The sequence below is a fragment of the Dicentrarchus labrax genome, unplaced genomic scaffold, assembly GCF_905237075.1.
Source record: "Dicentrarchus labrax unplaced genomic scaffold, dlabrax2021, whole genome shotgun sequence".
Lineage (NCBI taxonomy): Eukaryota > Metazoa > Chordata > Actinopteri > Moronidae > Dicentrarchus > Dicentrarchus labrax.
Window position 1 is genome coordinate 1,315,166 of NW_026136730.1, and position 23,587 is coordinate 1,338,752.

At 39.3% G+C, this 23,587-nt stretch overlaps 1 protein-coding gene and 1 long non-coding RNA gene across 20 annotated transcripts in view; one reads left to right on the forward strand and one right to left on the reverse strand.

Annotated features, from left to right (window-relative positions):
* The window catches only part of LOC127359477 (protein NLRC5-like), a 186,285-nt gene that overhangs the window by 45,064 nt on the left and 117,634 nt on the right, over positions 1-23,587 (reverse strand). For 18 of the 19 annotated variants that reach the window (XM_051393262.1, XM_051393280.1, XM_051393281.1 and 15 more), the window contains 12 exons: positions 22,696-22,869; positions 13,968-14,141; positions 12,213-12,386; positions 11,073-11,246; positions 8,981-9,027; positions 8,369-8,511; positions 8,036-8,091; positions 6,904-7,127; positions 6,294-6,556; positions 6,074-6,187; positions 5,797-5,938; positions 2,755-4,986 (listed from right to left, as the gene is read on the reverse strand). In XM_051393262.1, coding sequence (XP_051249222.1) covers positions 4,682-4,986; positions 5,797-5,938; positions 6,074-6,187; positions 6,294-6,556; positions 6,904-7,127; positions 8,036-8,091; positions 8,369-8,511; positions 8,981-9,027; positions 11,073-11,246; positions 12,213-12,386; positions 13,968-14,141; positions 22,696-22,869 — 1,990 coding nt within the window. In that variant the 3' untranslated portion in view covers positions 2,755-4,681. Of the gene's footprint in view, positions 1-2,754; positions 4,987-5,796; positions 5,939-6,073; positions 6,188-6,293; positions 6,557-6,903; positions 7,128-8,035; positions 8,092-8,368; positions 8,512-8,980; positions 9,028-11,072; positions 11,247-12,212; positions 12,387-13,967; positions 14,142-22,695; positions 22,870-23,587 lie in introns of those variants that run through there. The other variant, XM_051393261.1, reaches the window with a different exon arrangement.
* Positions 1-23,587, forward strand: part of LOC127359540 (uncharacterized) — a 32,564-nt gene that overhangs the window by 6,310 nt on the left and 2,667 nt on the right. The gene's annotated exons all lie outside the window — the stretch shown is intronic.

Genomic DNA, 23,587 nt, shown 5'->3' on the forward strand with positions numbered 1-23,587 from the left:
AGCTTAGAAAATGTTTTGACTCAAACGTAGCTCAACCATGATCAGGACACTTTAAGAACAAATATTACTTAATTACTGACTCGTACAGAAAACAGCAGATGAACATTTAATATCAATAAAGTGACATTATAGACACCACCACTCACTATCTGTGGAACTGTTAGCAATGTTGGTCCAGCAAACTACTCTAGTTTTTCCAATCAGCCACAGTTATCTTAACAGCTAACGTTACAGCGTTTAATCGGCCGAATACAAACTCTATGTTCAGTAACAGCTAGCTACCACAATAGCTAGCTAGCACTACCAAAGTAATACCTGGGCCTGTAGCTAGCTAACACATTAGTACTTTGTCGCGGTAAGAACTTTAAACAGACCTTGCAATAGTTGCACATGTACAGTTTAGTTAAACAGTGCTTCAATGTTACTGCAAATAGTTCATATATCTTCATTACAGTCTTTTTATTTTCACTTATATCGTCACAATATCTTTATTTAATTATTCTTTATGGTATATTTTACACTTCTGTGCTTTTGCACTACATTCAACTGGAATTTCTCCCATAGAGGATCAATAAAGGAATATCTTATCTTACCTTGTCCTGCTAGCTAACACAGTAACACTGTTTCCTGTTAAGCTAGACAAAGCTAGCACAATAATTAATAATAATAATAATAATAATAATAATAATAATCTGCTGCCAAAGTAATACCTTGTTATTGTAATAAGCTGACAATGTTTCCTGCTGTGGACAAATCAACACTGTGCATACAATGAGGGTACTTCACCTCCACTGGCTCACACTGGCATGGCGGCGACCACAACAATGAATTTGGGGATTCAAACAGCACAAACTAAACTAATGGGTGACGTCACTAAAGGTTCACACTTGGTAATAACTCATCCTGTCGCTATTTCTAGGACAAGATTACAGGACTTACAGACACTGAGGGAGCAGCTGCACTTACTGCGGTTTGGTTGGATTTTGTAGCGACTTTTACATCTTTTTTAGAAAACGTGTCACAAGATAAAACATTTAAAAGTTTAATTTCAGTCCGAACTCGATCACATTTACTCCTGTTGTGACAAACTAAAAGCTCTTAAAGACAGTTCAAGTTCAAAAAGCCACATTTTCCACCTGTTTTAATACAGTGAGGGACTATATGAGCAGGAGATGTTACACTGCACTGTTAACGTCAGTAATAAGTCATTAATATTACAGTAATAAGTGGACTTTATCTGTGGATCAGAAAGCTTTCATTAGCCTGGGTCTCACCGTCCAGCAGGGCTTCTCACATTAAAGATTCATGGTCTGAGCTAACTAGCTAGCTGCTGGATGCTAATCAAAGTTAAACAAGCAAATAAATTCCTGCAGTTTAATATTTTCTGTTTCCCATGCAGCTGTATCGTTACCTCCATTGGCGTCTATCAAGTGAATTTACATACAGCAGAAACACATGGGTGAGGTTTCTGAATGGTGGCTAACGTTAGCTAACTTACCTCGTAGCCCAGGATCTTTAAAGGGGGTTGGTCGCCGTTGTGAGCGGGTCAGAGGACGATGTTCAAAATATTCCTGGTTTACAAACTCGTTGTTCTTCCTCCAGTTGTTGTGGCATCCTTCCACGCAGCCAGCTGTTAGCTTTTGATGATAAAGCTAACGACGCTACCGAAGTTATCGCAGTCCCACGCTAAAACAAAGATTACATAATGCCAGCTAAGAGTCGTTGTTAGCCTCCTAAAATCACTGTAAACGGAGCTCTTGAGGCTTTCTGCTTAAATAGATAAAACCACTGAGTGTTTGTGTAACAATATAACATATATATAATATAACATATATATAACATATACTATATAACAATATAACATATATAACATATAACATATATATATGTTATATTGTATATATGTTATATGTTATATATATAATATAAAATATAACCCAGTGAGTATAGAGTCATATAGACGTACTCTGTAACACTCAGTGTTGTTTTCATAGTGTACAGCCCGAGCTAACAGCTAACTAAAGCTAACTAAACAATACATTTAATAAATGTTCATTACGGGTTAGCTAACTAGCTAACCTACCATAGCATGCTACCGTACTGGAGTTAAGGTAGCTAACAGCTGTAATAAGTTAACGATAAGAACTATTTACTCTCTTTATGGTCTAAAATTAATTCATCAGCACAAACAGAGTTCACTGAAAGACCGTTAGCTAACAGCTAGCTGGTCACAAAGCGTCCTGAGTTTGTCGGAGTCAAACTTTCCTGAACTTTCCTGTAATAAAACACGACTTCCTCCCGTCCGCGTCCTTTCTTCCTCTTCGCAAACTGCCGATCGACGGTTTATTTGTCGGTTCGTTTCGCGCCGTTTTTCTTCCATCGAACGTTCGAGAGGACGAGCAGACTCACAGTGCGCCTGCGCGGACTCACAGTGCGCCTGCGCGGACCGCGGTAACGGCTGTGTGTGAGAGGAGAGTGGAGCCTCCCAGGTAGACTTTATGAAGGCTGCATGTTATCAAATGTACCTGAACACTACTGAGCATCAATTCAACAACACATCCAAACTACATTTATATCATCACTGACTTATTATGGCCGAAACAAATATTAGTCTGAAAACTACAGATTCAATATTTAATAGTACGGAGTATTTCAACTTTATCCTCATCAGTTTTACTTTTTAATCTCATAACTTTCGATTTTTTATCTCAGAATTATGATTTACAGTGGGGATATTTTTATCATCAGGCAAAGTTTTCATGTTGTTTTTTATTGTACTGGCTGTTGTTTGACAGTCTTACAGCAGCACACATTCATTTTCATCAGAATCAGGTTTTCACATACAAAGAATCTGATCAGTTAGTGCTTAACAATTAAACATAGAAAAATACAAATAAAGATAAAAATAGAGAAAGCAGCCGATATATGGAAATATAAAAAGGGAGAGAATATGTACAATATGGCCGGATATTTCAATAAATGAGTAAAGAGCTGAACAGTGGGACATATAATGATATTTGCAATGTGCAAAGGTTCCTGCATCTACAGCTCACTGAAGGACAAACACACTGGGCCGATGTTTCTGTACTGATGTTATTCTGTGTATGATGCACTCAGTGATCTGTAACAAGGACAATAATCTATATGGAGAAAACACATCTGTATTATTAAAGCTTTTTCACTATATTCTTTTCACACTTCAGTGACTGTATGATTATTATCTGACTTTATAACAGATTACATTTAATATCCAAACCCTACAATGAGTTCATGAAACATAATTCACTGCTAAAGTTGCCGTAATAAAACAGATATTAATATGACACTGATGGCTCATTCTGCAGCATAATGATACTTTTACTTTAACTGCATGTTACTTATGATTCTTCTGTAGTTTTAATTCAGATTTTAAAAGCAGGACCTTTATTTGTAGTTGATGACTGTCATATAATTTTGTGCAGTTATGATTCAGCTTAATAAGGATAAAGACCACAACACCAAATTCATACTCTTTAAACTGTAAACGTGTGTTTGAAACTTACATTAACAGAGAAATATAACTAATAATAAAAAGTGTATGTCTAACTGAGTGAGGAGATTTCCAGCTACCATCTTTGCAAACAGACTGAATCTTTTGTATTGAAATGAGTGAATGAGGAATGACCCATCAGTGTCAACCACACAAGATCTGTTTGTTCACAGATTAAACCTTCCCTGCTCAACATGAGACAGAAACAATCTACAGTTAAATATTAAAATCACACAGAAAATTAGGAGAAAGTGATGTTTGTTGTTGCATATGGTTTTACAAAAATGGTTTTAAAAATGAGGTTAATGTTTTCACACGGACCCACCACCCATTCTCCGTTCAGTTCAATAGCCTTTTCCAGATCCACCATGTAATTCGAGCTGGTGTTAGCAGCTATTCAATTTCTCGGGTCAGTTTTTCCACCGTTCCAAAACCTGTTTTTCACCCTTGATGGTACGTCGTTTCAATATTTCTTCTACATAATACTTCCTGTCTTTAGCCAAGATTACTTTTTGCAACTCGGCCGCATAAAAGGAGCCCTCGATAGGCTCTCTCTCACAATCTTGGAGTTTGTACTTGGGATGAGTACGAGGAATGCCATCCTCCACCGTAAACACTTTGTTTGTAAAACTCTGTTCATATTTTTTATCAAACGCACCTCTGAGCTTGGATAATCTGATCGCCCTTATTAAACTTCATCTTTCACGCACCGTGCTGTTGGGTAGGAAACGTTGTGTACAGATTTTGAAACACTTGAGAGATGCTCTCAGAGGTCACCTGCATAGGCATAGTTTTTATGCTTTTATGGAAGCCCTGATTGTAGCTTTTTAACCAAATCCTGTAAAACACTGAGGTATCGCCTTGTGTTGTTAGCCGTAAAATAGCTCCACATTTGAGTTTTTAATGTATGGTTACATTTTTCAATAATAGAAAAGAATAATTATAATAAAAAGTAAAAAAAATAAAAAAAGAAAGAAAGTTTCAACTGGTATTGTTGTAAGTCGGCTTTAACAAAACACCCTGCAAGAGAACCTCAACTCTCTGAATGTCCCCAGGAAAATGCTGCTCTACACAAAGTTGTTTACATGTATTCGTAAAATCGTAATTACCAGTTAGATCAAACTGATCCAGTCCAGGAGTCTCATTTCTTCTTCAGCTCAACTTCAGCTTGTTGGAAAGGGTTGGATCCAATGTCCTCAAGTCCTCAATCAGGGAGGAACTGGCTTGTGTTGTTCCTTTGTTTCGTACCATGTCAATCACAGTTCGAGCATTGTCAGCCCTGCTGCTGGTTCTGGCTGAATCCATTTCTTCTTGATTTATAATTCCCCGTTCTAGAAGTTTATCTAGCAGCTGGTTCAGAACAGGTTCAGTGACTGATCTGACAAACTCTGACCGAACTGATAACAAGCTGCTCTCTGATGAACCACTCTGAGGATTTTCTTCACGTAGGGCCGGATCTAAGGGACGAGCAGAACAAAGATTGTTATTCTTTTGCTTGCAAGTGTTGTTTTTATCATCATTGTTTTTTTGTTTTGTTCTGGCTTTTGCTCAAGAACTCTGTAAAGCACTTCGGGTTACTTTGGGTATGAAATGTGCTATATAAATAAATCAGCCTTGCCTTCAGTAACACAGGCCTCTGACTGTGAGTTCAGATGCAACACCGAGGGAATTTTACAGACAGCTTGAAAGTTTATGTAAAGCTGCAATCAGATACAAATTCTGTGATGCAGATAAAAGGTTTAAAAACTGTCCAGTGAAAACACTATACACACTTTAAGATGTGATGGACTTAAGTAGGACTGAATTAAATGATCCCGCAGCTGCTGGTGCTCTCTGTTGATGCAAACAGTTTCAGTTCTACTGGTGAAATGTCTGCCACTACCTGATTCAATGGGTGAGGTTTTCTTTTGTCAAGTTCAGAGCGTTCAAACGTCACATGCAAAAAGCTCAGGCACAACATTTCCTGAGTCCCTGTTTATGTATTACTGATGATTGTCAGCAGGAACAAACTGAAGACGCATTAACACATAATAAGTTTATGTATTCATCAGCATCAATGAGCTTAATGTTGCTTTCTTTCACATTGTGTCAAATGCCCACTGAAATTTTGGTCTGAAATGTTTTATAATTCTAAGAATGGTGTAATATTGGTTAAATGATCTAAGGCAGAGTATGGGAAAGGCTCTGGATCAATCAGTAACCGCTGTTCTATTCTTATCTGCTGTACTATCAGGTGGAGTGATGCTGCAGGTGAATGAAGACTTTACCAATCAGATCAACGTCATGCTCCCAGACCTCCCTCTGTCCCTGGTCTCGGACCGTTAAAGTCACTTCTTTTGTGTTTGTAGGCAGGCGGATCTCAAACGTCGGGTGATAATTTGGTCCAAACTCCAAGGAAAAATGTGCTTTCTGAAACCAAAGTGTCAGTTTCTCTCTCTCACTATATATATATATATATATATATATATATATATATGAAGTAAATTAAAGGTAGAACACAGCAGTTTAATGAATCATTCACAGACCTTTATCTAAAACACTCACCTTAGGCTGTATTTTGACGGCCTCAGGACAGTGAACAGTGTAACCTTCATCTTTGATAAGTTCACATTTGGAAGTGGCCATAATGTTTTGATAATTCCGCTGTTGTTTCCTGACCTTAAGAGGCATCAGAACATTTCAATTAGAGACTTTATCCTCAGTAGAGCCCAACTGATCAATCAGCAGGTCAATCTCATTACAGATCTGCAGTGTGAAACTTTACCTCGTCCAGACTGATGTTGCACGGCAGGAGAATCACGTTCAGTTTTTGTATTTCTGTCTCTGGGTTTGGTGGTCCGAGGAACAGCAGAACTTGGCCACTAACTGGTTTCATCCACAACCTCATAATGTCCCAGATCAGGCCGAAGATAGAGAGGTGATGCACTTCCACAATGACATGAGTATCTGTAATCTGCAGCGGCTCCAGGATGCTCATTCCATCATCAGTGATGTGGACGACAGACAACAGACCATCAGGCAGAAGAGCTGTGAAAACACAGAGCAGTTAGACTTTTGTTTTACTGATGAAAACCTCAGTGCAGTGTAAGACCTACCCTGAGGAACATTTTGATTACTGATTTTGGACAATGATGATCACAGGGAGGTAAGTGGAGGCAGGTGTTTCAATCAATAGGATGAGAATCCAGTGAGTCTAGCTATCCCAGCCCCACTGAAAGAATATAAACGTGGGTCTTCACTATCAAAGTCACCAGAGCTCAGACAAAAAGTTGTTGATGGCTCTCTGCAGCGTGTAGGGGGCACGAACCAGACTTTACAGTTTTATCATTCCTCTCACAAAACTTTGCACTCACAAAGCACAATAACATCCTTACCATCCACATCCATTGTTTCACAGTGTGGGAGGTGGAGCTGACAGAGAGCAGCAACCTCTGAACACTTGATATCGAACAGCAGCCCTGCAGGCGTCTTTCCAGCTGATTGGAGGAGGCTCTCATCCCATTGGACCGTCCTGTAAAGCAGCTCCACCTCCTGAGCCACAACAAACACCAGTCCAGTAAAAGTACACTGGAACAAACCTGGACCAGGACACCTGAACCTGTAGGACACAGAAGGGTTGATTACTTCAAGCTTTCATCCTGTTGGCTTAGTTTTGGATCTGCCGCTTTCATGGCTAAACCGTACACTAAAATATGTTTGTGAAAAGACTTGAGGAGAGAAACAGTCAACACAGTAACAGAATTTTGACTCATATTTGATCAGCACTGCCTAGTTTGACAGTTTGATCTGAGTTTTCATGAGCCTGCTGAGGACTCAAGGACTCACACAGGAAACAGAACAAAGGAACAGACTTTGGGATGCAGAATTAAATGCACATTAATACATACATACAATACAGAATAAACTACATTTAAATGCTGAGAAATGTTTTCTGTCATTTCTGGACGTAACTTGGCAACTTTTCTTGCTTGGCTTTCCCAACTTTTCAGACCCTCTAAGTGACTTTATTTCTAAAGAAAATTTATTCAGACTTATTCACCAGACCAGACAATCAGGGAAAAGTCAGTAAACATATGCAGATATATAATATTATATATAATAATAATAATAATAATAATAATAATATAATATAATTAATATCCATGCATGAGTAATCACAAAGCTCTTCTTTTCCCTCTCTCCTCTTGCACCATGTGCAGGCAGTCAGTAGGTGGGGCAGGTAGGTTGAGCAGAGACTCTCTCTTCTCTCCGGAGCTCTGGATTAGGATGTTCTTATAGCTTATAAATATATTAATCATTTGTTTGTTTGTGTAAATCTCTCTCTCTCTCTCTCTCTCTCTCTCTCTCTCTCTCTCTCTCTCTCTCTCTCTCCCATGCTACAACCGACAATATTCTAATGCTTTATGTAAAGGAAGCTGTTGGACCAGCTAGCTAAACTGAAGAGGTTGAACATTTAGTGTAGGAGGTGATGAGGTCGAAGTATTCTGCATTTTATGATCTGGTTACCTGTATGAACTCTTTCCAGACTCAGTCAGCAGTTCTGGTGTGAAGCTTAACTTGTCCTAAAATTGAAAAAGGCACAAACTTAGTTAATGAAACTGGACTGGAGAGTTAATTAGAACACATTGAGATGGGAGCAGAAACTGGCTACAGGTGACAGGATCCTCACTGCTTCACTTTCTACTCTACGTAAAGCCTGCAGGACTACGTTGGACAGCAGCTGGTAGTTTAATATTAGTAGAATTTAGAAGGTCAGAAATATTCAACCCTGGAGGGGGTCTAAGGAACCAGAGTCTGATCACTGACAGATGAATAAAAATGTTAAAGTTAAAAACTGACATTTGTATTCAGACCCTCTCCACACACAAGCTGCTGCTGCTTCAGTGTCTCTGGATCATCAGGACACAGCTGATCCTCTTCATCCACACTCTCCTCTCTGCTGTCCTCAGACACATCCAGGACTGTGCTTGATGTGGACGGATCTGGTGGGTGATTAGAACCATCGCATGGGGACAAGAAGACACACAGCAGATGTCAAACTCACTTTGTGACATCCTGGTGACCCAACATTCATAAAACCTGAAACAGCAACGTCTCCAGTTCAAGACAGGCCCTCTGTAGCATATCTTTCCCTTCATGTTTCCTGTTGTTATCTACTGACAAACCCAATAGAGTCCAAATGTAAAGAAAATAATGTGAACAGTTCAAGACCAGGTCCAAAGGGGATAAATATCAAGTTAAAGTCCATACAATACAATGTATACAAAAAACACAAGGACTGAGATTGAAGACATTCTTTCAGTGACATCCTCTTCCCCAACATGGAGAACAAAAGATCTGCAGTGGTTATTGGGATTAACCAGCACCATGAAGCCCACAGCAGCCAATCTCCCAGTTATGCTTTAATACCAGTTTAAGTTTCTTTAATACATCCAGTGGGTGTTTACTCACATCCTTCATGTTTATGAGGTGTAGCCCTGTATTCTCTGTTGCTCATCCTGTAGGAATAAACACAAATACAACAGTTATCTCTCATGAAGAGAGTGAGGCTGTAATTACACACAGTGGAGCTTGGAGCTAAGCGCTAACATCAGCATGTAAACATGCTCACAATGACAATGCTGACATACTGATGTTTACCAGGTGTATTGTAATTGTTCACCATCTTACTTTACTGGCAAGTGTTACACACCGACTCATACCACTGAAAAACTGAGCTGAAAAAACAGAAAATAAAATCTGATCCAAGTTCACCAAAATCACTGAATAAAGTTATAAACTTGTGCTTTTGTACAGTAATCAGTGAGGCCCGGCGCCCTGAAACACTCTTCTCCGGTTGCATCCTTCATGAACCAGTGTTCACTAACACCGGGTACAGACATTCAGCAGGCTTCAGTCAGCCAATCAGAGGACAGTGGGCTTTAGGAAGGGCGGGACTTAAAGAGACAACTTGTTTCAGACAGATGATGAACTGAGGGGCTGCATGAAGGGCCAGTATCAGATCAATAAAGATGTTTCTGAAGAGTGAATCATACAAAGCTACTCTAGTGGAGTTTCAGACTGAGAATAAAGAGCTGGACATTCAAAGTCACCAAAGTTATTATAATTCATCCTGAGGGGAACATGAATGTCTGAACAAACGCAATATATATATATATATATATATATATAATAATATATCCAACAGACAGACAGACAGACACACAGACAGACAGACAGACAGACAGACAGACAGACAGACAGACAGACGGCTCCTGTGTATGTCTCTGTGTGTGTGCCCTGTCACTCACTGTGTGTGTTTTGTCTTGAGGATGCCAGAGGAGCTGATTTAGTATATCCACTTCTATCTGGTGCTTGCCGGATATAAAAGCTCCAGCTTCCTGCGTGGCTCTCTGTTACGTTTTGCCTCTGCTCTGTCTTGTGACCTGTTCCAGGTGCTGCCCTCCCTCCGACTGGTCAGGCATACCTGCAGTAGTTTAGCAATCAGGCCAATTCCCTTAAAGCTGCTGTGACGGAATCAGTCATGTGCTCGTCATATGTGTGTTATCATTACTCCCTCAGTGGTGGGATAGCGTTATTCACATTTATTTGTTGTCTCAGTGATTTGTTTAGTTTGTGGTTTTTTACTTCCTTTCTTTTTAGGAAGTTGTTTTGTGTTAACATTTAACTCATTTACGTTTAAATAAATAGTTTAATAGTAAAAATCTTTCTGTTTCCTTTCTTTCTTTAAACACCCGGGAATTATTAATTCTTGCGCCCCTCTTCCCCTGGACCCACAACTGAGTTCATAACTGTCTGTCTGTCTGTCTGTCTGTCTGTCTCTCTCTGCCAGTTATTTGACTTTTTACTCAACACCTCATCTTTCACTCACACTCACCCACACCAACACCAGTGATATTACAAACAACATCATCTCATATTTCAAGTTGCGTTTAAGTTATTCTTTTCTGTTCCAATAAATATTCATTATTTTTTGCAAAGCTGTGTCTTTCCCACTTTTTGTCAGGACATATGTGCCAATGGGGTGTAACAGAGTTAAAAATGCACTTTATCCATTCTCACAGGGATAGAAACTGCTCTGGTCGGTCGGGGCGTAAATGAAGTGATTGAATGATGACAGTAAGATGGAGAATGGTCTGTAGACCAATTACAACTCACTTATTGTCTGGACTCCAGCCAATGAGTTGAACGTTGAACACTGAAGAAACAATACATTGCTTATAAACTTAACAAGAATTGATCATTTATAGCCAATAGTCAGACATACAGTCATACAGTTAGACTGGTCAGAAAAGGCTCTGCTGTTCTCAGTGAGGAGGAGAACTAATACACTGTACACCTGTATGAATATGATTGGATGTTACTGGTCAGCTGGTAGTTGAGAAACTGATGGATGAGCCACTGATGTCAATCAGATACTGAAAATGTGAGTTCAATGTTCAGCCTGAACAAACACAATCTCCTCTCATACCTTTAAATCTTATTGAGCAGAGCCGTCAACAATGGGCTCATCAGCATGGACTCACTTCAACTAACTACAAACCTCAGAGTCTCCAGTCTACAGTGTGGACTCTCCAGAAAACCACACAGCAGCTTCACTCCTGAATCCTGGAGGTTGTTGTTACTCAGGTCCAGCTCTCTCAGATGGGAGGGGTTGGACTTCAGAGCTGAGACCAGATAATCACAGCTGATCTCTGACAACCAGCAGTTCCACAATCTGAATAAAGAATGAAAGATGTGAGTTTCTGCAGGTTGCAAACTGTAAAATACAAAGAGTGAAAAAGAGCTCTCATTAATATTAATGACAACGTGCTGCTGCTTCAATAAAGACGTAGTGACTTCAGCTCTTAACCTCTGCCAGCTCCACCAGTGGCTCCATCTATACAAACTCATGTTGTGCAGCCAAACACAAAGAAAAACCCACAGAAACTGATTGAAGGTTCCACTCAAGATCCCAAAGTTTACAAAGATACTAAATATGTCAGGATGGATTTTGGGATAAACTCAATAAATTGAACCCAGTGAAATTGCCTTCTAGATTTGGGAGATTCATACATTGAACAATTGTGTTTTCTATATGGACACCTTAAAATAAATCTACATAAAGAGTTGTATACAGTATTAAGTGGCTTGAGATAGGTATCTGTAGTGTTTTGATAGACAATGTCAGAATAATCAATAATAGGCAGAATCAACAGAGAAATGATTCTTTGTCTGAGCTGAAGTGTAAAGCACTTAATAGACCAATAAAGTGAAGCCAGGCAACCACATGTTCTTTTTATAATCAAATCAATGAGGGCTTAAAGGAGAGTTCGGGTCTATTCTATTCGAGTCCAACATATTTAATCAATCAACTTTAACATCAAAAATATTATTATTATTATTATTATTTTCTTTGTGTGTATATGTATATATATGGAGAGAGATATATAGGCCATTGATAATGATGGGGAGTGGGTCTGGATGAGCTTGGCTGGGGGGGTTGTGGGCAGTGACTCCCTGATTGGTCCTGTGGGGGTGTGGTGGGGCTCAGGTGGGGGCGGGGCTGGCAGGACCTACCCTCTAACCTAAAGTAACACAATAATGTTCATAATAATAATAATAATAACAATAATGTTCATAATAATAAAAATGTTAATAATAATAATAAAAATAACAACAGAAATATAAAATAGTGTCTGACCTCAGAGTCTCCAGTCTACAGTGTGGACTCTCCAGAAAACCACACAACAGCTTCACTCCTGAATCCTGCAGGTTGTTCCAACTCAGGTCCAGCTCTCTCAGATGGGAGGGGTTGGACTTCAGAGCTGAGACCAGATAATCACAGCTGATCTCTGACAAACTGCAGCCCCTCAATCTGAATAAAGAATAAATGATGAAGATAAAATCATTTCTAATCCAATCAGATGTGTTCAGGTTTTAAATGTGGAGATCAACATTACTATGTCCTAATCAATGAGCTTTTCTCTAAAATGAGTAGAGTGACTTTGTCATTGTGTTCACTTTTGTCTTTGTCACATTTTTCCACCTGTGATTCTGTTTCATCAGCAGGTGAGCCGCGTGTGGAGGAGGCTCGTTGTTAATGACGTAGCCAATCAAAACGATGGAAACCAACGTGGTAACCAATGACAACGGCACCAGATAATAATAATAATAATAATAATAATAATAATAAAAACAACAATAATAATAATAATAATGTCCCAATTGTTGAGTTCTTTAAGTCTTGGACTCCAAAGCAGAGATGCACACACACTGGTGAGTGGGAACTGAAGATTCTTTAATAACAATCCAAACCAAAACCAGAAACAGGAGCGGGCAGGAGAGGCAGGGAGCTGGCTGGCAGGTGGAAGTCTTCTGCAGTATTGCACAGGCAAATCTTGACACAGGTAACATAGAGTGAGAGCATGGAATATTCTGGTAGCCCGGTCAGTAAAGACCGGGCTAATGAGGTGGAGGGAATAGGCTGTGTGAATTCAGGTGTGTCTCTGCTGCCAACAGGAGGAGCCAGCCACACCCCCTGCCCCACACAAGCTCTGCAAGAGAACAGAAAAGGGAGGGGGAACAGAGAGAGGACAAAAAGAAAAGCACAACAACAAAGACATACTAAGCCAAACCATAACACCAATGTAGCTTCCAGCCGTATTGCTGGGGGGGCTCGATGGTGAGCCTGGCCTCCTCACTGTCCTATTAGAAATATAATTAAATGTAAAGTATTTGAATGATTATTATAATATTATTAATTAATAATATTGAATTACTATATGACCATATTATTTTGTTCCACTTTACTTCTGTAGTTATTTACTGACTACATGATACAATTATTGGCATAATAATATTAACACTATATGTACATATATACTTATATATATATATTATGTTATTCTTCCTGTTCATACCTTACAGACACCCATATTGCCCATACTAACCCTGTTGTTGTTTATGTTGTCTTTGTTTCATGTTTTGTCTTCCTATATGTTGTTTGTATGTGGATTCAGTTTGATGTCATACAGTAAATGAAAGATTATTTATAAAAGGATGAATTTTGGGGAAATGTGAACAAATAACAAACAAAATGTTGGAAAAAGTAAAAAGTGAATCTATTTGTTATTGTCTGATAGTTGAAATAGAGATTATTGATTTATTCATTGTATTCATTGTCATCATTTCTTTTAAAACACATGATAGGGAATATAAAATGGAAATAAAGAGGGATTCAGTGTAGATTCTTCTTGTTGTATTCAGGTTTTAAATGTGGAGCTCAACATTGCTCTGCCACAGTCAATGGACTAAACCACTGAAGAAGAAAACAGACTTTAGCATTAAGATACTCAGTGTGGATCAGTATAATATCAGCCTTATGTCTGCACTTTACTGTCAGCACAACTTTCACATCATATTAATCTCAGCACAGAAGGAAAAAATGGTGTCTGACCTCAGAGTCTCCAGTCTACAGTGTGGACTCTCCAGAAAACCACACAGCAGCTTCACTCCTGAATCCTGCAGCTTGTTGTTACTCAGGCTCAGCTCTCTCAGATGGGAGGGGTTGGACTTCAGAGCTGAGACCAGATAATCACAGCTGATCTCTGACAAACTGCAGCTCCTCAATCTGAATAAAGAATACAATATGAAGATAAAATCCTTTATAATCCAATCAGATGTGTTCAGGTTTTAAATGTCCAGATTAACATTACTATGTCCTAATCAATGAGCTTTTCTCTAAAATGACTAGAGTGACTTTGTCATTGTGTTGGCTTTTGTCTTTGTCACATTTTTCCACCTGCTGGATGGTGAGGGGCCTATATAAACACTTTTGGCATATATTATCCTCCCTATTTTACAAACTAACATAAAAAATTCAAAAAACATCACAAATTCCTCCACACATGCATACATCTGTTATATCAGTTCTACTCAAACCCAATAAAGACCCAACGCAACCTTCCAGCTACCGCCCGTTATCACTTATAAACACAGACTTAAAAATCATCACCAAAGCTCTAGCGGTCAGAGTAGAAACAGTTATCTCCACGTTAATACACCCCGACCAGACAGGATTTATTAAGAAAATCCATGGCTCTGACAATTTACGAAGATTATTCAACATCATCAATCTTGCACAACAAACTCAAACCAAAACAATATTCGTATCACTAGACGCACAAAAAGCATTTGATCAAGTAAACTGGACTTTTTTATTACATATATTGTATAGATTTGGTTTTGGGGAGTCGTTCATCCATTGGATTAAAACACTATACACCTCACCTAAAGCTACTGTCACCACAAATGGGATCACGTCACACAGCTTCACACTTCACCAGGGCACCAGGCAAGGATGCCCACTCTCTCCATCTTTATTCGCTATCTTCATAGAACCACTTGCTGCCGCTATACGTCAAAACAATATCATCAAAGGAGTTGACACTACAAACCACCAGCACAAAAGCCTTTACACAGATGATGTTTTATTGTACTTACAGGACCCATTACCGTCACTAAAAGATCTTTAATCTTATTAACATATTTTAAAAAATATCCAACTACACAATTAACTGGAAGTCCACTATACTACCACTCTCAGAAGATGCTTGGGATTCTGCAGGACAAAACTTCTCACCTTCACTTCACACTGAGAATATTAGATATTTAGGTATTGACATTTCCCCCAGGCTGACAGCATGTCGTTTGAGGAAAATGTGGCTAACACGGTTTCCAAAACTGTTACTGAAAAGATTGCCGCTCTCATGGAGCAGAAGTTTACCGAACTACACTCTATTCTGGACAAGCTAAGAAGCCGTGTCGAGGACAACACTAAGCGAATAACTGAGACTGAGAACCCCATCTCTGATGGCGAGGACCGAACAACCACTCTGGAAAACAAGCTAGCCGAACTTGAACAACGAGTAAAGATCTTGACTGACCGGGCCGAGGACAGCGAGAACAGGAGCCGCAGAGATAATATACGCATTACGCATTATGGACCTCATCCCTCTGAGCTTACTTTCAGAGCTACAAGATGTGAGTGAGGCCCTCTCCCCTGATTTGGTACAGGTATCTGTCGTTAATTGTTAACGCTTTCATTTTACTATTTTCCCCTTATATTATTTTTATTTAGATATCCTGGATTTACACAGTATATTGATATTTTGGCTCTGATCGACACCTGCTACAGCTGTCAGTGCGATTCTTGCTCTTTTTTTTGTATTTATTTACTTGCCTATTTTTTTTCTGTTATGGACACATATGCTCAGGTAATATGCCCATGTTGTTTCTCAGTGATTATCTAGAGACTATGGTTTAATCACATTAGCTGTCCGGCTGGGACGCGGAGGGTTGCGGAGAACAAGCATCGGCAGTGGGAGGCAAGCGGACATTCCTGCGGCTGGTGTGTTTTTTTCTCTCACAGGTGGGAGGATACCTCTCTGCCTCACCTGCCCTAAGACTTTTAACACCTTTGTAAGGATGTTCTTTGTTCTTGTTTTCTTGTTTGCGGGGCTCTATTTTGTTCATGGTTCTGAGCCTCCTTTTGGGGAGGGGTTTCTACAGACAGCCGTACTTATTGTGTTATTTTCATTCTTACAGTGTAGGTTTAGCTCCAGTCCTTTACTGATTACCAGGTCAGATACTGCCTTTTTTCTTAATGTTTCATGTATAGAATACATCCAACTATATGAAGGGCTTAATTTTCCATTAGTGGCCTTAAGGTTGTTTCACTTAATGTGAAGGGTATTAACCATGTCATCAAACGCCAGAAAATCTTGTCCTTCCTTAAAAAATGCCAAATAGCCTTTCTCCAAGAAACCCACCTTTTGGACCTGGAACATATAAAACTGAGGAGAAACTGGGTGGCCAGGTGTTCTACTCTTCTTATAACTCGAAAAGTAGAGGGGTTGCAATTCTCCTACATCGCTCCCTGCCTTTTACTCTTGATAAGACAATATCAGATAAGGATGGACGTTATGTACTTCTGTCTGGTTATCTTTACGGAGAACATGTAGTTTTTGGATGTATATATACCCCAACAATATATGAAACCTCTTTTATCCCACAGCTTATTTCAGATTTGGCAACATTTTCTTCCCCATACTTACTTCTAGGAGGTGACTTTAATTGTACACCTAACCCGAATATTGATATATCTCCCCCAAACTACTCTCTCCAAGAAAAGTACAAAAATGGGTGAATTTTGTAAAGATTTAGATTTGTATGATGCTTGGAGGGTACTACACCCCCTAGATAAAGACTACACATTCTTCTCAATTCCCCAACAGGTTTTTTCCAGAATAGACTACTTCTTGTCTTCAAGAACAGTTTTGGGTAGAATACTGAACTGTACAATTGATACCAAGTTTCTTTCTGATCACTCACCTATCAGTGTAACTATCACTCCTCCTTATCGGGATCCAGCCTGCAGGCACTGGAGGCTTGACCCTACTCTACTAAGTAACCATTCTTTTATTGAGTATATTACATCTGAGTGGCAGCAGTTCATCTCTATAAATAAAACCCCAGATGTTAGTCCTTCTACATTGTGGGAAGCTGGCAAAGCATATATACGTGGGGCTATTATATCTTATACGTCGGCACGGAGGAAAGATGCCCTTAAAAGACAGTTGGATTTAGAGAAGACAATAGATAACCTGGAAGCTCAGTTTAAGAAATCTTACAGCAGCTCTCTGGCGAAACAGCTGGACGCACCTCACTCTGCCTTAAATCAGCTCTAAACCAGAAAAGTGGAGACACATTCTTTTTGCTAAACATAGACAGCAATGCCGAGATCAGGCAATAAACCAGGCCGGTTGCTAGCTCGCCTTGCCCGTGGTAAAACTGAGCCCAATGTAATACCTTCTCTCATAGACAGAAATGGAGTGAGGCACCTCAAATCACCTGATATAAATGAAGTAATGAAACTGTTTTATAAAGATCTCTGTAGCTCCGAATGCACATCTTCTTCTAAGACTAGAGCAACATTTCTTAATAAGATAAAATTTCCGTCTCTCTCAGACGCACAAAAAGCAGATTTATGCAAGCCAATCAGTAAAGAAGAAGTCTTACAAGCCATACGCACTCTTAAGGGAGGTAAAGCTCCAGGACCAGACGGTTTTGGCCCTGCATTTTACAAAACATTCAGTCAGGAAATAGTCGGTCCCCTTACAGACATGTATTTAGACTCCTTTACTAGGGGTTGCCTCCCCCTACATTGGGCATCGCTAATATCTCAGTTATTCTGAAGAGGGATAAGCCTTCTGATGTGTGGTTCCTATAGACCAATCAATTTAATTTCTGTAGACAGCAAACTGCTGTCAAAACTCCTGGCCAGACGCCTGGAGACATTACTCCCCCACACTTATAAATCCAGATCAGACGGGCTTTGTTCATGGACGCTATTCAACCAGCAATGTGAGAAGGCTCTTGAATATTATACAATTTACCACACAATGCAAGCAGAAGGCACTAGCCGTCTCTCTGGATGCAGAAAAGGCCTTCGATAGGGTTGAGTGGGGCTATCTGTTTGAGGTTCTGGGGAGATTTGGTTTGGGGGGGGACTTCCTTTAATGGATCCAAACCATATATCACTTGCCTACAGCTGTTGTCATAACTAATGGGCAACGTTCTGAACCCTTCCCAATAGCAAGAGGTGTCCGCCAGGGGTGCCCTCTCAGTCCGCTCCTCTTTGCCTTAGCATTAGAACCATTAGCCAAAACTATTCGACTACATACCGACATAAAGGGAATAACAATAAGACATAAGGAACACAAAATTGCCTTGTATGCAGATGATATCCTTGTGTTTTTGTCCTCCCCTCAGCTATCAAGTGCTGCAATTATGGATATTTTTAATAAGTTCAGTAACATATCTGGCTACAAAATTAATTTTAGTAAATCTGAAGCTATACCACTGGGAGCCCTGAATACTACAGAGGTTCCGGAGAACTTCCCTTTCAGATGGTCAAGATGGTCCCTGTTTGGTCGAATCAGCCTCATTAAGATGAATATGCTCCCTCGACTCTTATATCCTTTGCAAATGCTCCCCTTATATCTATCAAGGAAAATCAACCTAGACTTAGAGAAGGCATTTTCCAAATTTATTTGGCAAGGCAAAAAACCTAGGCAGAGGCTTAAGATATTACAATCACCTACAGACATGGGTGGTCTTTCTATGCCTAATACGGCATGATATATCTAAATACCTGGGAAGGAAAACTGTGAAGTCTTTACTGTCTCCCATAACTCAAAATCCTCACTCACGTTCCTCTCTTGGAGGGACAAGGGAATTCATGTGATTGGCGATTTATTGAGAGATAATACCTTACTGTGCTTCCAGCAGCTACAGGAGACATTCAACATTCCCAGGCACCATTTTCTGGGGTATTTACAGATTAGGCACTTTGTGTCTTCACAGACCACCTCTTTCTCTACTACCATCTCCTACAGTGATGCTGAGAGATTTCTTCTAGAGCACAAAAACTGAAAACATTTTATAGCATAATTTTACTCACTTCTTGGTTCTTCCCTCTCATACCATTTACCAGACATCTCTCATAGATGGGAAAAAGACTTGAACAATGAATATATTGAGGATGATTGGCAGGCAACGATACGCCTTATCAGGTCCACATCTACTTGTAACGGGTTGAGAGAAACTCAGTACAAGATACTTCACAGGCTGCATATTACTTCTGTTATTTTAAACAAAATTGACCACTCCATTTCTCCTCTGTGTAACAAGTGCAACTTAGAAAGGGGGACGTATTTTCATTACTTCTGGGAATGTAAACTGATTTCCAGATTTCAAAAGTAGTCAGTGGGATATTTAAAATAAAAATTAAGAAAGACCCTGGTGTTTTCCTCCTAGGCCTTCCCTCTGGGGACTTGCATCTCACTGCATCACATTATAAGCTCTTTGAAAAACTCCTTCTAGTTGCTCGAAAATGTATACTGAAAAACTGGATCAAAACTCTTCCACCTAGTGTCACCCTTTGGTACAGGGAGGTCTTTAATATCCTCCCTCATGAAAGGTTACAAGCTGTTGTAAAGGGTAAGGATGAGATATTTTTTTTAATTTGGATGCCCTTCCTATATACCTGCAGATCTGAAAAATCTGCTATTGAGGGGCAGACAGTTTTCTGATTGGAATAAGACCTCCCCTTGCAACTCTCAAATTGAGGGACCCAGATAGGCTGCCGATGACTGGTTACCCTCAACTCATGATTACATACTGCGGACTGGAAACAAACTAGAACTGTACTTTTTCATTATATGTCATTATGAATTATATATTATTAAAAAAACTAGATGTATTATACCACTCAGCCTTGCATTTCATTACAGGTGCAGCAGCCAGAACTCACCACTGCATTCTGTATGAAACTGTACTACGGTCCTCCCTCTCCCTCAGAAGGAAATTCCATTTATTGATTTTCATTGCTAAAGCTCTAATGGGCAAATTACCCCTCTACATTTCAAATTTGCTTTCTTACCATAATAGTGTTTACAGGACAAGGTCGTCAGAAAAAATACTATTAGTTATTCCATCAACAAGAACAGAACTTGGTAAAACAGCTTTCTCATCATATGCACCAAATGTCTGGAATGAATTTCAAAACACCCTAAATCTAGGATCACTTCCACCTTTCAATACTTTTAAAAACCTTTTAAAGTCAACTCAGACAAAACAGTGTAATTGTTTTTAACGAGGTGCCCTTTAAGTTGTATGTCTGTGTTAGCTTGAGTTAAGTGTAATGTCTTGTTTGTGTTCTAGTACGTATAGTGCATGTACAGAGATTTGTGGTGTAGTATGTAACCTTTGTCCTGTCTTTTATGCAGATTTTTTGAAACTTTTTGCCGCCAGTCTTGGCCAGGACTCCCTGGGAGAAGAGTTACTGTAACTCAATGGGACTTTTCCTGGTTAAATAAAAATAAATAAATTAATTAATATTACTATTATTATTATTATTATTATTATTGTCTTGGTCATTATGACTACTTTCACCTTTTTTTATTTTTATTTTAAAAACATTTTTCTAACTCTGTGTAGCATGTGTTGTCTAATGGGTCGGGCGGGGGGGTCTTGTTCCTGTGTTTTGTATTATCTCTGCTTAAAAACAATAAAATGTGTTAATGTGTTATCTTATTTATTTATCATATCATCATTATAACTATAGTTTCTTATTTTTATTTTTTTTCTTAACAATAATCCCGATAATGACATAATATAATAAAACTAGAAAATTCCTAAAGAGATTTTGATTGTGCGTTGCTCGTATGTTAATACCACGTCTTACTCTCTAGCACGCCAGTGCTAGCTTATTAATGCCATGTCAGCCTCTGTAGCTAGCTCGTGTGTGTGTGTGTGTGTGTGTGTGTGTGTGTGTGTGTGTGTGTGTGTGTGTGTGTGTGTGAGCAGGCTTTAGTTGTCATGGCAATCAGGGGAGCCCACAGCAGCTGCGGCGTGCTCTCTCTCTGTCTCTAACTCCTCAGAGAGACAGAAAACATTTAAAATGAATCCCCTCGAACCCATGGCCAGGAACGACCAAAATGAAAACCGAAAAGACCGTGAGCGTCGTCATCTTGTTGACTATAGCACTGCCGAGTTTCTATCTATAAATTATTTCTGTAGAGTGACATTTGTGGCCTTGAGAGCAGTTTACAAATTTATTTTTCCACAAATTTTTCTCTCTCCCCACACTCTAGTGATGATGTCACGCACTCTGGCAGTTGAACATTCTACCAATACACACCCATTCATTTTTTGGACCGGTTTTTGGCGATTTACCGGCAAACCGTTTGGCGAAACGCTTAGAAAAGTCATAGCACTAATGTCCTCACCGAGCCGCACGTTTTGATACCTTTTTTGTGTACGTGCGACAAAAGCTGCGGGAGGAGTAGCGCGCCGAAAAACATACAGAAAAATAATAAGCCCGAGGGAGAGTAGTATTGTGCTTGCTTATGCAAGGCACAATACTAAAGGCGGAGGGGTGGGGTCGGACTGGATTGGTTGAGGGTGGAGGTGAGCAGGGGCTCCATGCCTGGTTCTCTTGGGGCATGGCTGGGCCTCGGGTGGGGGCAGGTGGGGCGTAGTGAGGGGGTCTCTTTCAACAAAAGGAAAAAAAAAAACACTCCTCAGCAGGCAGACCACCTCCCATGTTGCCCAAACCAGGAAGTGGCACAGGAGATCAGATTTGCAACGGGCCAGCAGCTACCTTCGGGTTCGGCTGCGGCCCAAGGTACAATCAAAAAAATTAAATAAAATAAAAATAAAAATAAATAATATATTGCATATATAAGCAATATATTATTATCATCGCAATACAAACTATTAATTATAATTCTAATAATTAGTCTTATGATAGTCATTGTCATGATATATTGGTTTACATTAGGTTATGTTTACATATCTGTGTATATATGTATATCTGTTATACCATATGATCTTATATTATGTTATTATATATTATATTGTGCTACATTACATCATGCTATATTATATTATAATGTCTCGTATTGCCCTGTATTACCTTATCTTAGGTTAAATTATATTGCACTATACTATGTTAATGTATGCCGTATCGTATTGCAGATTATTACTATTCATTTATTTATTTTCTCTTTTTCTTTCCTCTTCCTTCTCTTCTCATATTTATACTTTTTACTTTATTTACTTATTTATATTTATTGTATCATCTATCTTTGCCATATTATGTGTGTATATAATACCATACCATCTGCCTCTCATCCACATGCACGCACGCGCCACACACACACACACACACACACACACACACACACACACACACACACACACACACACACACAGACACACATCTATACTACTATTGTCCCCCATGTCACCTTGTCTGTAACTTAATTTCACTAATAAAAAAAACAAAATAAAAAAAACACATGATGGGGAATATAAGATGGAAATAAAGAGTGAATTATCCAGTGTAGATTCTTCTTGTTATATGAAGGTTTTAAATGTGGAGCTCAACATTGCTCTGCCACAGTCAATGGACTAAACCACTGAAGAAGAAAACAGACTTTAGCATTAAGATACTCAGTGTGGATCAGTATAATATCAGCCTTATGTCTGCACTTTACTGTCAGCACAACTTTCACATCAGATTCATCTCAGCACAGAAAGAAAAAATGGTGTCTGACCTCAGAGTCTCCAGTCTACAGTGTGGACTCTCCAGAAAACCACACAGCAGCTTCACTCCTGAATCCAGCAGGTTGTTGACACTCAGGTCCAGCTCTCTCAGATGGGAGGGGTTGGACTTCAGAGCTGAGACCAGATAATCACAGCTGATCTCTGACAAACTGCAGTGACTCAATCTGAATAAAGAATAAAAGATGAAGATAAAATCATTTATAATCCAATCAGATGTGTTCAGGTTTTAAATGTGGAGATTAACATTACTATGTCCTAATCAATGAGCTTTTCTCTAAAATGAGTAGAGTGACTTTGTCATTGTGTTGACTTTTGTCTTTGTCACATTTTTCCACCTGCGATTCTGTTTTTACATCAGCAGATGAGCCGCGTGTGGAGGAGGCTCATTGTTAATGACGTAGCCAATCAAAATGATGGAAATCGGCACCAGCTCATAATAATAATAAAATAACAATGATAATGATAGTAATAAAATAATAATAATACTAACAGAAATAAAAAATGGTGTCTGACCTCAGAGTCTCGAGTCTACAGTGTGGACTCTCCAGTCCAGCACACACCAACAGCTTCACTACTGAATCCTGCAGCTCGTTACCACTCAGGTCCAGCTCTCTCAGATGGGAGGGGTTGGACTTCAGAGCTGCAGCTACAACTTCACAGTGAGTCTCTGAGAGTTCACAGCCAGAAAGTCTGTGATGACAGAGAATATAAAAATTAACTTTATAATAAAATCTGACACTTTATTATAACAATAGACATTTTTCATCACAAAGCACATTAACATGAGCGGCTGTAGCTCAGCTGGTCGGTCAGTCATTGATTACAAGGTTTGAGGTTTGAAACTGGAGCTCCTCCAGTCCACATGTCAACGTGTCCCTGAAC